This window comes from Gossypium hirsutum, chromosome A12, assembly GCF_007990345.1.
Source record: "Gossypium hirsutum isolate 1008001.06 chromosome A12, Gossypium_hirsutum_v2.1, whole genome shotgun sequence".
In the NCBI taxonomy this organism is placed as follows: domain Eukaryota; kingdom Viridiplantae; phylum Streptophyta; class Magnoliopsida; order Malvales; family Malvaceae; genus Gossypium; species Gossypium hirsutum.
Genome location: NC_053435.1, coordinates 35,781,234 through 35,795,372, shown reverse-complemented (window position 1 = coordinate 35,795,372; position 14,139 = coordinate 35,781,234). Strand labels below are relative to the sequence as shown.

The window sequence follows — 14,139 nt, the reverse complement described above, 5'->3', positions numbered from 1 at the left end:
TTTTCTCAACCAAACATTGCCATATCATAAAATTATTTACACAAAATAAGTATATTGCTATACATGCCATACTTAAGTTTTACAAGCCATTTACCCAGATGAAAGTCCTTTGGATAGTGTGATCGAACCTTCGACCCGTCCCGATTCCCGAGCTGGCTTGTTCAAAACTATAGTAAATAAAGAGGAGGGAGTAAGCATAAATGCTTAGTAAGTTCATATGTAAATAACAAGTAACATAACAATACAAATATACCAAACAACTTTAGCATGGTACCACCAAAACATATATCACATCTTTAAACATCATTCATCATCTTACCACCTTATCGTTGTTGTATCTATTTTCAACCTGAGGGTTAAGAACATACCTGTCCAAAGTGCCATTTCACAACACTTACCCAAAACGTCACTTATATCTTAAGTGCTCTTCCATTAAACTAGAAATTTCACCCGTTGAACACATCGGAATACAACTCGGATACACGGATAATTTGCACATAAGTGCCTCATATGTAATCAAGAAATCATGTAACCCGCCCCTAAGTGAACTCGGACTCAACTCAACGAGCTCGGGCGTTCGCATCCATAAATGAACTCGGACTCAACTCAACGAGTTCGGATGCCTAGTTACATCTCACGAACTCGGACTCAACTCAACGAGTTCGGACATTTGCATCCATAAGTGAACTCGGACTCAACTCAACGAGTTCGGATGCTCAACCATCCTAGTGACATGTCACTTGTATCCTAATCTATTCCTAAGGTTCAAACGGGCTTTTTACCTCGATCTCACATTTGCCGTCTTCCATGGAATATCGGAACCGATACTCGGTAGCAATTCATATTTATCAAGTAGTAAACATAATTTGCATATTACTCAACATTAACCACAAAGCATAATATTTCACGATTAAAAATCAGCATATCATATAATTAACATTAATAACTTGAAAATAACATTTATGCTACATTATTTACACATGAACTTACCTTGGTACCAAAATATAAAGATTTTGCAATTTAGTCCACAATCTTTTATTTTCCTCAATCACGACTTGAATCTCGTTTTTCTTGATCTATAATACCAAATTAATCTTATTTAATCATACATTTATCAAAACAACATTTAATACGAACTTTAAAAAAATTACACTTTTGCCCCTAGGCTCGGGAATTAAACTTTATTCCTTATTCTTATGTTTTATAACATGCTGATCATTTTACCCTTCTATGGCAACATCAAATTCTCTCTCTAACATATACTTGTGACTATTATGTATTTTTGCCGATTAAGCCCTTTTACTCGTTTTCACTAAAAACCGAGTAGCACAAGTTGTCTAACATAATTTAAAACCTCATATTATATCATAAAACATCAAAATACACAAATTTCACCTATGGGCATTTTTCCAAATATAAACCGTAGGTTGAATTATTACTAACATAAGCTTAATCGAGCTACCGGGATTCCAAAAACGTAAAGAACATTAAAAACGGGGCTTGGAAACACTTACTATGGAGCTTGGAAGCTTGAAACAAACCCTAGCTATGGAGAACCCTTGAAATTTCGGCCTAATGAAGAAGATGGACAAAAATTGGCTTTTAATTTTGTTTTTAATTCATTTTAATAACTAAATGACCAAAATACCCTTACTACTAAACTTTCCAAAAATTCCTTCCATGTCCTAATTTTGTCCATGAACTTAAAATTGGTCAAATTGCTATTTAAGACCTCCTCATTAATATTCCAAAACAATTTCATACTAAAAACTTCTAGAATGCAAGTTTTGCAGCTTATTCGATTTAGTCCCTACTTTCAATTTAAGCACTTTAGGCATAGAATTTCATCACGAAATTTTCACACAATCATGCAATCATATCATAATCATCAAAATAATTATAAAATAATTATTTCTATCTCAGATTTGTGGTCACGAAACCACTATTCTGATTAAGCCCTAATTCAGGATATTACAACTCTCCCCCTTTTAAGGATTTTCATCCTCGAAAATCTTACCGGTAAACAGGTGTGGATATTGGTTTCTCATAGTTTCTTCAGGTTCCCATGTAGTCTCTTCTACCCCATGCTTTTGCCACAACACTTTCACAAGTGCAACACTTTTATTTCTTAGTTGTTTGACTTCTCGAGCTAAAATCTTAATCGGTTCTTCTTCATAAGTCATATCCGGTCGTAGTTTAACTTCTATCGGTGAAATTATATGTGAAGGATCCGAACGATACCGGCGTAACATAGATACGTGAAACACATCATGAATCTTCTCTAATTCGGGTGGTAACGCTAACCGATATGCTATCGGTCCAACTTTTTCAATTATTTCATACGGTCCAATAAAACGCGGACTTAACTTGCCCTTTCGTCCAAATCTAAGGACTTTCTTCCATGGAGACACTTTCAAAAATACCTTATCACCAACTTGAAACTCCATTTCCTTTCGTTTCAAATCCGCATAAGATTTCTGTCTATCTGAAGCAGCTTTCAAACAATCTCGAATCACTTTCACCTTTTCTTCGGTTTCTTTTATTAAATCAACTCCATAAATCTGACTTTCCTTGAGTTCAGTCCAATACAATGGCGTCCGACATTTACGACCATATAATGCTTCATAAGGTGCCATCTTCAAACTTGTCTGATAACTATTATTATAAGCAAATTCTACCAATGGTAAGTACCTTTCCTAACTATCTTGAAATTCCAATACGCAACATCTGAGCATGTCTTCAAGAATCTGAATTACTCTCTCTGATTGTCCATCAGTTTGTGGATGAAAGGCAGTGCTGAAATTTAACTTTGTACCTAATGCTTCTTGCAACTTTTGCCAAAACCGTGAGGTAAACCTCGGATCTCTATCCGAAATGATTGACAAAGGTATCCCATTAAGTCTAACAATCTCTCGGATATACAATTCAGCCAACTTATTAAGAGAATAATCTGTACGTACCGGAATAAAATGAGCCGATTTAGTCAGTCTGTCAACTATTGCCCAGATGGCATTTTTCTTCCCTGGAGTTAACGGCAACCCTGATATAAAATCCATAGTAATCCAATCCCATTTCCATTCAGGAACCATCATAGGCTGGAGTAATCCCGAAGGTACTTGGTGTTCAGCTTTCACTTGTTGGCAAACTAAGCACTTTGATACAAACTCGGAAATATCTCTTTTCATTCCACTCCACTAGTACATTTTCTTTAAGTCATTATACATTTTTGTACTGCCCGGATGAACCGCCAAACAACTATTATGTGCTTCATGCAAAATCTTTTGAATCAACTCATCATTTTTCGGTACACAAATCTGATTTTTAAACATCAAGCAACCATCAGAACCGATTCTGAAATCTGATCCCGTATCAGCTTCACATTGTTTTCTTTTGGCTAGCAAATCTTGATCATTTTTGTGAGCTTCAAAAATCTCTTGTAAAAACATCGGTCTTGCTCTTGACTCTGCTAGAATCGAACCGTCATCTGACATTTTCAACTGAGTGTTCATAACTCTCAAAGCAAACAACAACTTTCTGCTTAAAGCATCGGCAACCACGTTCGCTTTTCCTGGATGATAATCAATAACAAGCTCGTAATCTTTCAATAACTCTAACCATCTTCGCTATCTCAAATTCAAGTCTTTTTGTGACATCAAGTATTTAAGACTTTTGTGATCGGTATATACTCGGCACTTTTCACCATACAAATAATGTCGCCAAATCTTCAAAGCAAATACCACCGCAGCCAATTCCAAATAGGGAGTAGGATAATTCTTCTCATGAGGTTTTAACTATCTCGAAGCATAAGCCACCACTTTTCCTTCTTGCATGAGTACACACCCCAAACCATTTAGAGAAGCATCACTATACACCACAAATTCTTTACCTGATTCGGGTTGTATCAACATTGGTGCTTCAGTTAATAACTTTTTCAATTCTTCAAAACTCTGTTGACATTCTTCCATCCATTCAAATTTAACATCCTTTCGGAGTAGTCTAGTCATAGGAGCAGCAATTATAGAAAATTCATTTACTAACCACCGATAATACCCAGCTAGCCCCAAGAAACTTCTAACTTCAGTTACGTTTTTCGGTGGTTTCCAATCAACAATGGCTGAAATTTTACTAGGATCAACTCGTATACCATCACCTGAAACAATATGACCCAAAAATCCAACTTCCCGGAGCCAAAATTCACTTTTACTAAACTTAGCATACAGCTGCTTATCTCTCAAAGTTTGCAAAACTATCCTCAAATGCTCTGTCTCATCTTTTGAATAAATTAAAATATCATCTATAAACACCACAACAAATCTGTCCAGGTATGGCCGAAATATGCGATTCATTAAGTCCATAAACACAGCAGGAGCATTCGTCAACCCGAATGGCATAACTAAAAATTCATTAATGACCGTACCTTGTTCTAAAAGCAGTTTTAGGCACATCTAACTCTTTCACTCGCAGCTGATAATACCCAGATCTCAAGTCAATCTTTGAAAACCATGTCGCTCCTTTTAGCTGATGAAACAAATCATCAATTCTCGGCAACGGATACTTGTTTTTGATTGTCACCTTGTTTAATAATCAACACATAATCTCATAGAACCATCCTTCTTTTTCACAAATAACACGGGAGCACCCCAAGGTGAAAAACTCAGTCTCACAAAGCCTTTATCAGTCAACTCTTACAACTGCGACTTTAATTCTTTCAACTCTATTGTGCCATTCTATATGGAGCAATCGAGATTGGAGCTGTTCCCAGTATCAAATCTATACCAAATTCTACTTCCCTGACTGGAGGTAAACCTGGTAATTCTTCTGGAAATACGTCCGCAAATTCACACACAACCGGCACTGATTCAACTTTCTTTTCAACTTCTTTTGTATTAATTACATACGCCAAATAAGCTTCATAACCCTTTCTCAAATATCTCTGAGCCGACATCGAAGAAATCATACTAAATATTTCCTCTGATTTGTCTGGTTCAACCCGCAAGATTTCACCACTTTCACATTTTAATTCTATAACCTTTTCTTTGCAATTTACTATAGCATCATGCAATGTCAACCAATCCATACCCAAAATAACATCAAATTCATCAAACGGCAACAACATCAAGTCAGCCGGAAAATAATGACCCCGAATCATTAAAGGGCATTTCTTGCTTACTTTATCAACTATCACGCATTTGCCTAGTGGATTCGACACTCTAATCATAAATTCTGTGTTCTCAACAGGTATATTCATACTAGACACCAGTTTCATGCATACATATGAATGAGTAGAACCGGGATCAATCAAAGCAATAACATTAGTATCATAAAGAGAAAATGTACCGGTAATCACATCAGGTGAGGGAGCATCTTCACGCGCTTTAATAGCATAAGTTGTAGCTGGAGCTTTTCCTTCAGATCTAACTGTTGCATCTCTGGCTACATTCTTACTGCTTGTTTCACTTCCAGCTTTTCTCGGATACCTTCCCCTCGAGTCTGCACCACTAGATTTTACATTCTGAAATTTTTCTTTCTCAGCTCTCTCTGGGCAGTCTCTAATAAAATGATCCGGAGAACCACATCAAAAACATTCATTTGCTCTTCACGGACCAAAATGATTTCTACCACACCGCTGGCACTCGGGTTTAACAAATCTCGAGTTCCCTACACTGGCTGCAGAAGTATTCTGAGATTTAGGACCCACATTCTGCTTCTTAAAATTTCCATATGATTGCCTAGCTGAAACTTGGGAACGAGGATTCATATTTCTTGACTTTCTGGTTGCTGTGAAGGTGCCTTACTCATTGGCCTTTTCTTCCAATTTCGTGTCTCAGCCTCTACCTTCCTCTTCTCTTTAAGTAGTTCTTCAGCCTTACAAGCTCGATCAACTAGGACTACCATTTCTTTCAGTTCAAGGATCCCGAAAAATACTTTAATGTCTTCGTTGAGCCCGTCTTCAAATCGTCGGCACATCTTGGCTTCTGTAGGAACATATTCTTTGGCATACTTACTCAATCGAAAAAACTCTCTTTCATATTCTGAGACTGTCATATTACCTTGCTTCAGCTCAAGAAACTCTTTACATTTCTGATCAATAAATCTTTCACTAATATATTTCTTCTGAAACTCTTCTTGAAAGAATTCCCAGGTTACCCTCTCTTTCGGTACCACCAAAATCAAAGTCTTCCACCAATTATAGGTTGAATCTCTCAACAAATATGTAGCACATTTCAAACATTCTTCAGGTGTACAAGATAATTCATCAAATACCCTGATAGAATTTTCAAGCCAGAACTCTGCTTTCTCTGCATCATCATCAATATTTGCTCTAAATTCTTCAGCCCTTTGTTTACGAATTCTATCAACGGGGGTTCTGTGAAATTTTATCATATCCACTCCTTGAGGCATTGGAGGCATAGGTTGAGGAATTGGGGGAGGTGGGGGAGGTCGTACATTTGGGTTCGTACGAACGACCTCAGTGTACCATGCACTCATCATTTGGAGAAAGGCTTCTCGATCCCTTTCTCCTCCTCCCTGACCAACAGTAGGAGGTGGGTTTTCAGTCGGCGCTGCCCCTTCAGCCGGAGCTGGCGCATTACTCTCTACTTCATCTGCCATAACTGGATCGGGATCCATTTACTATATAAAAATTCATTTAAAAAGGTCAGAAGTCGTCACACTATCACAATTCATACATATGGCATGTATAGCAAAATCTGTACATACAACACGTAGTCCGAGAACCGACTAAACCTGCTCTGATACCACTAAATGTAATGCCCCCACGCCCGAGACCATCACCAGAGTCGAGCTTGAGGGGTTACCGAACATAATTTATCAATTTAAGAACTTCAAATCATTTGTTTCTACATTCACAGCTTTCTAGCTACTCGCGTCACAGTTACAAGAAAAATCATATCTCGAGTTACAAAACTCAAAATCAAGATCTGTAAGTTTTCCCTGAATCTAGACTCATATATCTATTTACTAACTTTTTTCTATAATTTTTTTATTGGGAAAATTAGTACAGTTTATTAATTAAAGTATCCCCTATTTCAGGGTTTGACTGCTCTGACCTCTGTGTATTACGAATCAGATATATCTCTATACAAAATTTCAATGTCTATGAGATTTGTTTCTATTAAAATTAGACTCAATAAGGAATCTGTACATATAAATAACAACTTCTAATTATTTTATTAAAATTTATTATGAATTTTTAAAGTCAGAACAGGGGATCCAAAAATCACTCTGGCCCTGTTTCGCAAAAGTTTAAATATCTCGTAAAATATAATTTATATTCCTGTTTTGTTCAATCCATATGAAAATAGACTCATTAAGCTTCAATTTCATAACTTACTCATCATTTAGTTCTATTTATACTACTTTTAGTGATTTTTAAAATTCATGTCATTGCTGCAGCAGTATTCTGTTTTAAGGCAAGTTTCATCTTTCCATGAATTTTTATGAACTAGATAACCTATTAAACTTCCACAATATCAAACATGATCTAAATTAGCCATCACCATGACTTATCAATATCAAACATTTTCTCAACCAAACATGGCCATATCATAAAATTATTTACACAAAATAAGTATATTGCTCTACATGCCATACTTAAGTTTTACAAGCCATTTACCCAGATGAAAGTCCTTTGGATAGTGTGATCGAACCTTCGACCCGTCCCGATTCCCGAGCTGGCTTGTTCAAAACTACAGTAAATAAAGAGGAGGGAGTAAGCATAAATGCTTAGTAAGTTCATATGTAAATAACAAGTAACATAACAATACAAATATACCAAACAACTTTAGCATGGTACCACCAAAACATATATCACATCTTTAAACATCATTCATCATCTTACCACCTTATCGTTGTTGTATCTATTTTCAACCCGAGGGTAAAGAACATACCTGTCCAAAGTGTCCATTTCACAACACTTACCCAAAACGTCACTTATATCTTAAGTGCTCTTCCATTAAACTAGAAATTTTATCCGTTGAACACATCGGAATACAACTCGGATACACGGATAATTTGCACATAAGTGCCTCATATGTAATCAAGAAATCATGTAACCCGCCCCTAAGTGAACTCGGACTCAACTCAACAAGCTCGGACGTTCGCATCCATAAATGAACTCGGACTCAACTCAACGAGTTCGGATGCCTAGTTACATCTCACGAACTCGGACTCAACTCAACGAGTTCAGACATTTGCATCCATAAGTGAACTCGGACTCAACTCAACGAGTTCGGATGCTCAACCATCCTAGTGACATGTCACTTGTATCCTAATCTATTCCTAAGGTTCAAACGGGCTTTTTCCCTCGATCTCACATTTGCCGTCTTCCATGGAATATCAGAACCGATACTCGGTAGCAATTCATATTTATCAAGTAGTAAACATAATTTGCATATTACTCAACATTAACCACAAAGCATAATATTTCACGATTAAAAATCAGCATATCATATAATTAACATTAATAACTTAAAAATAACATTTATGCTACATTATTTACATATGAACTTACCTTGGTACCAAAATATAAAGATTTTGCAATTTAGTCCACAATCTTTTCTTTTCCTCGATCACGACTTGAATCTCATTTTTCTTGATCTATAATACCAAATCAATCTTATTTAATACATACATTTATAAAAATAGCATTTAATACGAACTTTAAAAATTACACTTTTGCCCCTATACTTTTGCATAATTACACTTTTGCCCCTAGGCTCGGGAATTAAACTTTATTCCTTATTCTTATGTTTTATAACAAGCTGATCACTTTTCCCTTCTATGGCAACATCAAATTTTCTCTCTAACATATACTTGTGACTATTAGGTATTTTTGCCGATTAAGCCCTTTTACTCGTTTTCACTAAAACCGAGTAGCACAAGTTGTCTAACATAATTTAATACCCCATATTATATCATAAAACATCAAAATACACAAATTTCACCTATGGGTATTTTTCCAAATATAAACCCTAGGTTGAATTATTGCTAACATAAGCTTAATCGAGCTACCGGGATTCCAAAAACGTAAAGAACATTAAAAACGGGGCTTGGAAACACTTACTATGGAGCTTGGAAGCTTGAAACAAACCCTAGCTATGGATAACCCTTGAAATTTCGGCCTAATGAAGAAGATGGACAAAAATTGGCTTTTAATTTTGTTTTTAATTCATTTTAATAACTAAATGACCAAAATACCCTTACTACTAAACTTTCTACAAATTCCTTCCATGTCCTAATTTTGTCCATGAACTTAAAATTGGTCAAATTGCTATTTAAGACCTCATTAATATTCCAAAATAATTTCATACTAAAAACTTCTAGAATGCAAGTTTTGCAGCTTATTCGATTTAGTCCCTACTTTCAATTTAAGCACTTTAGGCATAGAATTTCATCACGAAATTTTCACACAATCATGCAATCATATCATAATCATCAAAATAATTATAAAATAATTATTTCTATCTCAGATTTGTGGTCACGAAACCACTATTCCGATTAAGCCCTAATTCAGGATATTACAGTAGGTACATTACCCCTTAGACGGCATAGGTGCATGGACGATTTAAAATTGGTGTGCTGATCTTTGGTGTCCCCTAAGTGACCATTCAGCCAAACCTCACAACTCTTCAAGAAGACCGATTGGCTGCCCAAGACAAAATTAAGGTTGTTCACACCCACCCGATTATTTCTTTCACACCAAGGGCTGTTCGGTTTTGTTTGTTCACACATGTGTGGCTGTTCAAATCGGTTTGTTCACATTCTAAGACTATTGAAGTGCTCTAGACAGCTCCTTAATCACATGAACATTCGGCTGAATCAAGCAGCAGCATTAATTCCAAATTCAAGCATTTGGCCGAACCTATTGATGGCATTTCAGCTCCCAAACAATTCATTCAATTTTTCTATTGAATCAAGGCATCTAGAAGCTGCCCCTTACCATTCTCCATGCACAAGAAACTTCAAGGAAGCTTCATAAAAAATTTTGGAATTTTCAGCAACCATTTAGCTACCTCAAGAGCCTATTCGGCTATCCTTGGCATTCACTATAAATTGTGGCTTGTGTTACTTTGAAAAGAACTTTTGAGACTTTTGTTAATGTTATGCTGCCGAATTTGTTAGGCAAAACTTTTTTCTCAAATTTCGTTCAAAGATTCGATTGGCTTCCTAGCGTCTAGTGTGTCAACTGTTGTTCTTTGTCGAAACCGAACTTATCACTACTCGTAGTGTGGCGTTCAAACATACCGAGGTTCCTATCTTGTTAGATAGTGGGTCGAGGTTTCATTTGCCAATTCCAAACCGAACTAAAAGAGCTTATAAACAACGGGTCGATACCAAATCGGTATTGGTTCTTGTTTGCACTTTTTGTTCAACCCCATTTCTCCATTTACCAATTGTACCTAAACCAACTATTCCATTCGAACCATTTCATAATACCATTTCTTTCTTACCCTTCATACCATTACGTCCATTTCTTCAATTCCCCCTTACCTAATTGAACCAATTCCTTCATCCATACCTATTCGGACTCCAAACCCGAACTTTCAAATTCTTCTTACCTATTCTAATCCGAACCCAAAACCAATACCCTTCTTTCCTTCATCCGACCTTTTCAATTAAACCTAACGCAACTTCTTGTTGACTATCGGGCACACTAATACGACTCGACTCTTCCGAGGCGGATTGTATCACATCGCCTTCTCGCATTCGTATTTGATGATAGCCACTTTTAAGATCGATTTTCGTGAAAATTAGGGCTCCACTTAATTCGTCAAGCATGTCGTCAAGACGGGGTATCGGGTGTCGATACTTGATAGTGATTTTGTTGATGGTGCGACAATCCACGCACATCTGCCACGACCCATCTTTCTTGGGTACAAGCAGCACCGGCACTACACAGGGACTTAAGCTCTCTCGGATGTATCCTTTGTCTAGGAGTTCAGTAATTTGCTTTTGCAATTCCTTCGTTTCTTCGGGATTACTCCGATAAGCAGGACGGTTGGGTAGTGTAGCTCCGGGTACTAAGTCTTTTTGATGTTCGATGCCTCGGATAGGGGGCAGCCCACTTGGTATTTTGTCCAGAAATATGTCTTCAAATTCCTGAATCAAAGACAATACAGAAGCAGGCAAGTTTTCAGGTAACTCGTTAGTATTCAACAATGCCTCCTTGTACATAAATACATACATAGGCTGTCTCAAAAACATCGCTCGCCGGATATCACTAACCCTCGCAAACACACTTATTTTTCCACTTTCTTTTTCCTCTCCACTTTTTACTTGTTTTTGTTTCTTTTCATTTTCTCTCGCATTTTTAGTCTTTTCTCTCTCTTTTTCCTTAATTTTCTCTTTTGCACTCTTTTCTTTTTCTCTCGCTTGTTCCACTGAAAGTTTAAGTTTTTGTTGATCCTCGTACACTTGCTTCGGAGTGAGGGTGCAAGTGTCACGTTCTTGCCAAGATGTTTGAAGGAGTATCTATTAGTGTACCCATCACGCATCACCCGTCGGTCGAACTGCCATGGTCGTCCTAGAAGTAAATGGCCCGCGTGCATTGGCACTACATCGCATAATACTTCATCAGAATACTTCCCGATGCTAAAGGACACTAGGACTTGTTTTGTCACTTTGTGTTCACCGCCATCGTTAAGCCACTGAAGCTTGTATGGATTCGGGTGCTTGGTGGTTGACAGCCCCAACTTTTCTACCATAAGGGTGCTTGCCACGTTTGTGCAACTCCCTCCATCGATTATGATGCTACACACTTCCCCTTGCACTTGACATCTCGAATGAAAAATGTTCTCACGTTGTTGTTCGTCTTCCACACTTTGAAGACTTAGGCTTCGCTTGACGACGAGTAACTCACCTTCAACGGGTTGTTCTAAGTCCTCCTCAACTTCGGAATTCGATTCAGGATCGTTCTCTTCCTCGTCCTTCGTTTCAATCTCACCGTCGGCCCTTATCACCATGGTACGTCTATTCGGGCACTGACTCGCTATATGTCCACGACCAAGACACTTGAAGCACTTTATGTCCCTTGAACGGGCGGTGGAACTTTCAGGAGCCTTACCTTTACTTGACTCGGTAATAGGCTTATTCGCCTTAGATATTGTTGAAGAATCCTTCGTTCGATTTGTTGGAAAACCCTTGCTTGTGCTTTGGCCCCATTTAGAAGGATTGGTGTTAGGATAGGCTCGGGTGGTACCTTTTCGCTTCAACTGCTTCTCCACTTTGATAGCCATGTGGACCATGTCCACAACCTCAATGTAATGTTGCAGTTCTACGACATTTGCAATCTCTCGATTAAGTCCCGCTAGAAAGTGAGCCATTGTGGCTTCTCGATCTTCTTGTATATCGGCACGGATCATAGCCACTTCCATTTCTTTATAATAATCTTCCACACTCTTCGTCCCTTGGATGAGATTTTGGAGTTTTTGATGCAACTCTCGATGATAGTAGGATGGAATGAATCATCGTCGCATAACCGCCTTTATTTCGGTCCAAGTGGAAATGGGATGCTCCCCGTTACGCCTCTGACTAGTGGTCAACTGATCCCACCATATCATTGTGTAATCTGAAAACTCAATTGCGACGAGTTTGACTTTCTTATTTTCAGAGTAGTTATGACATTCGAACACTAGTTCGATTTTCTTCTCCCACTCAAGGTATGCCTCGGGATCAGATTTACCTTGGAAAGGAGGAATGGAGAGTTTGATATTCTTCAAGTCATCATCTTCCCGCCTTCGATCTACTTGTCCACGGTTTCGGGGACGTCTCCTTTCTAGGCTTATGTTAGACCCGTGATCGCTTTCATCTTCACTATTTTCATTAACATCATCATCTTGAACCCTTGGTTGTCTTCGTCGTTGATTGGGCCCTTCACGTCTTTGCCTAGCAACTTTAGGATATTCATCGCGTTGTCTTTGGGCCTCGACTTGGTAGAGTCGATCTTCAAAAGGATTAAGCCTTCGATCAAGTAATCGTTCCATCTCACGCAAAAGGGCTTGCATTTGCAAATCTGGAACGTTTCTGACGGGTTGTCGCCCTTGTTGTTCTTCCATGTTTTGTCCACTATTTTAGGACATCTATTCTTTTAAGATAGCCTCACAAACAAATCCTCTCAATCCGCTCAGAAAGAAAGAAGCTTGATGACACTCACACTCGTGTTTACACTCTTAGTTCGACTTTTACCTCCCCTCGAATGCGCTCACGCTCTCTTGCCTTTTACCTCTCTTGACTTTTCTCGTAATTTCGTAAGTAGATTCGTTAAGGCTCGGTCCTTGGTCTAGGTGGTCGGTTCAAAAGGGATAACAAGTATTGAGGTATTCGATATAGGATAGGTTGAAAGAATAGGGAATTGGGTAAAAAATGTGGCGACTTAGGGAGAGTAGAATAGAAGAAGGGTCGGGAACTATATCAGATCAAAGCTTGACGATCAAATAACAATTGAATTGCATAAATCACTTTTTTTTATTTTTTTCGAATTTTTTTCGAATTTTTTTTAACTTGTATAACTCTTTTTTTGTTGTACTATATCGACAAACTAAATACAATAAAAACACTTTTGTACACGATTTTTTTTTTCGGCTGCGTAGATTTTTGCTTTTATAGCAACAATAACAAACTAATCAAAATGAGAAAACTTCGGTATAAAATTTTTTTTTCTATACTTTTTTTTCTGAACCTACCTCGGGAATGCTCCGCTTCGAACGTCTAAGCTTCTCGTTTTAGGTAGCTCTGATACCAGATGATACGAACCGTCTCGGGAAGAGTCGAGTCGTATGTAGATTGCCCGACCGTCTACGAGAAGTTACATTAGGTTTAGTTGAGTTGATGGTATAGTCAAAGTAGAAAGAGGGGTACGAATGGAATGGTAGGAACGAAAGGGTAGGAACAAAAGGATATGAACAAATTGGTCGGTTTAGGTTCGATTAGGTAAAGAAGAGAACGGGTTTGAACTACTAAAGGTACTTTCAAGAACCAATACCAAAATGGTATCGACCTGTTGATTAAGCCTTTTGAGTTCGGTTATAGGTTTGGTAAGGGAAACCTCGACCCACTATCTAACAAGATAGGAACCTTGGTATGTTGAACGCCACACTATGAATAGTGATAAGTTCGGGT

The 14,139-nt window shown here is 37.8% G+C and overlaps 1 protein-coding gene across 1 annotated transcript; it reads right to left on the bottom strand.

Annotated features, from left to right (window-relative positions):
* Positions 1-10,620: 10,620 nt before the first annotated feature.
* Positions 10,621-12,395, bottom strand: LOC107963168 (uncharacterized). Its single transcript, XM_016899744.2, has 2 exons — positions 11,376-12,395; positions 10,621-11,121 (listed from the first exon to the last, which is right to left on the bottom strand). The coding sequence occupies exons 1-2, from the start codon at positions 12,393-12,395 to the stop codon at positions 10,621-10,623; spliced, it is 1,521 nt and encodes a 506-aa protein (XP_016755233.1).
* Positions 12,396-14,139: the final 1,744 nt, after the last annotated feature.

Bases quoted from the DNA above. Each gene is read 5' to 3' on its own strand.
- LOC107963168 (XM_016899744.2), bottom strand. From the start codon at position 12,395: ATGGAAGTGGCTATGATCCGTGCCGATATACAAGAAGATCGAGAAGCC. The intron at 11,122-11,375 runs GTGCAAAAGAGA...TCTTTGATTCAG, and splicing joins AGCGAGAGAAAAAGAAAAGA to GAATTTGAAGACATATTTCT.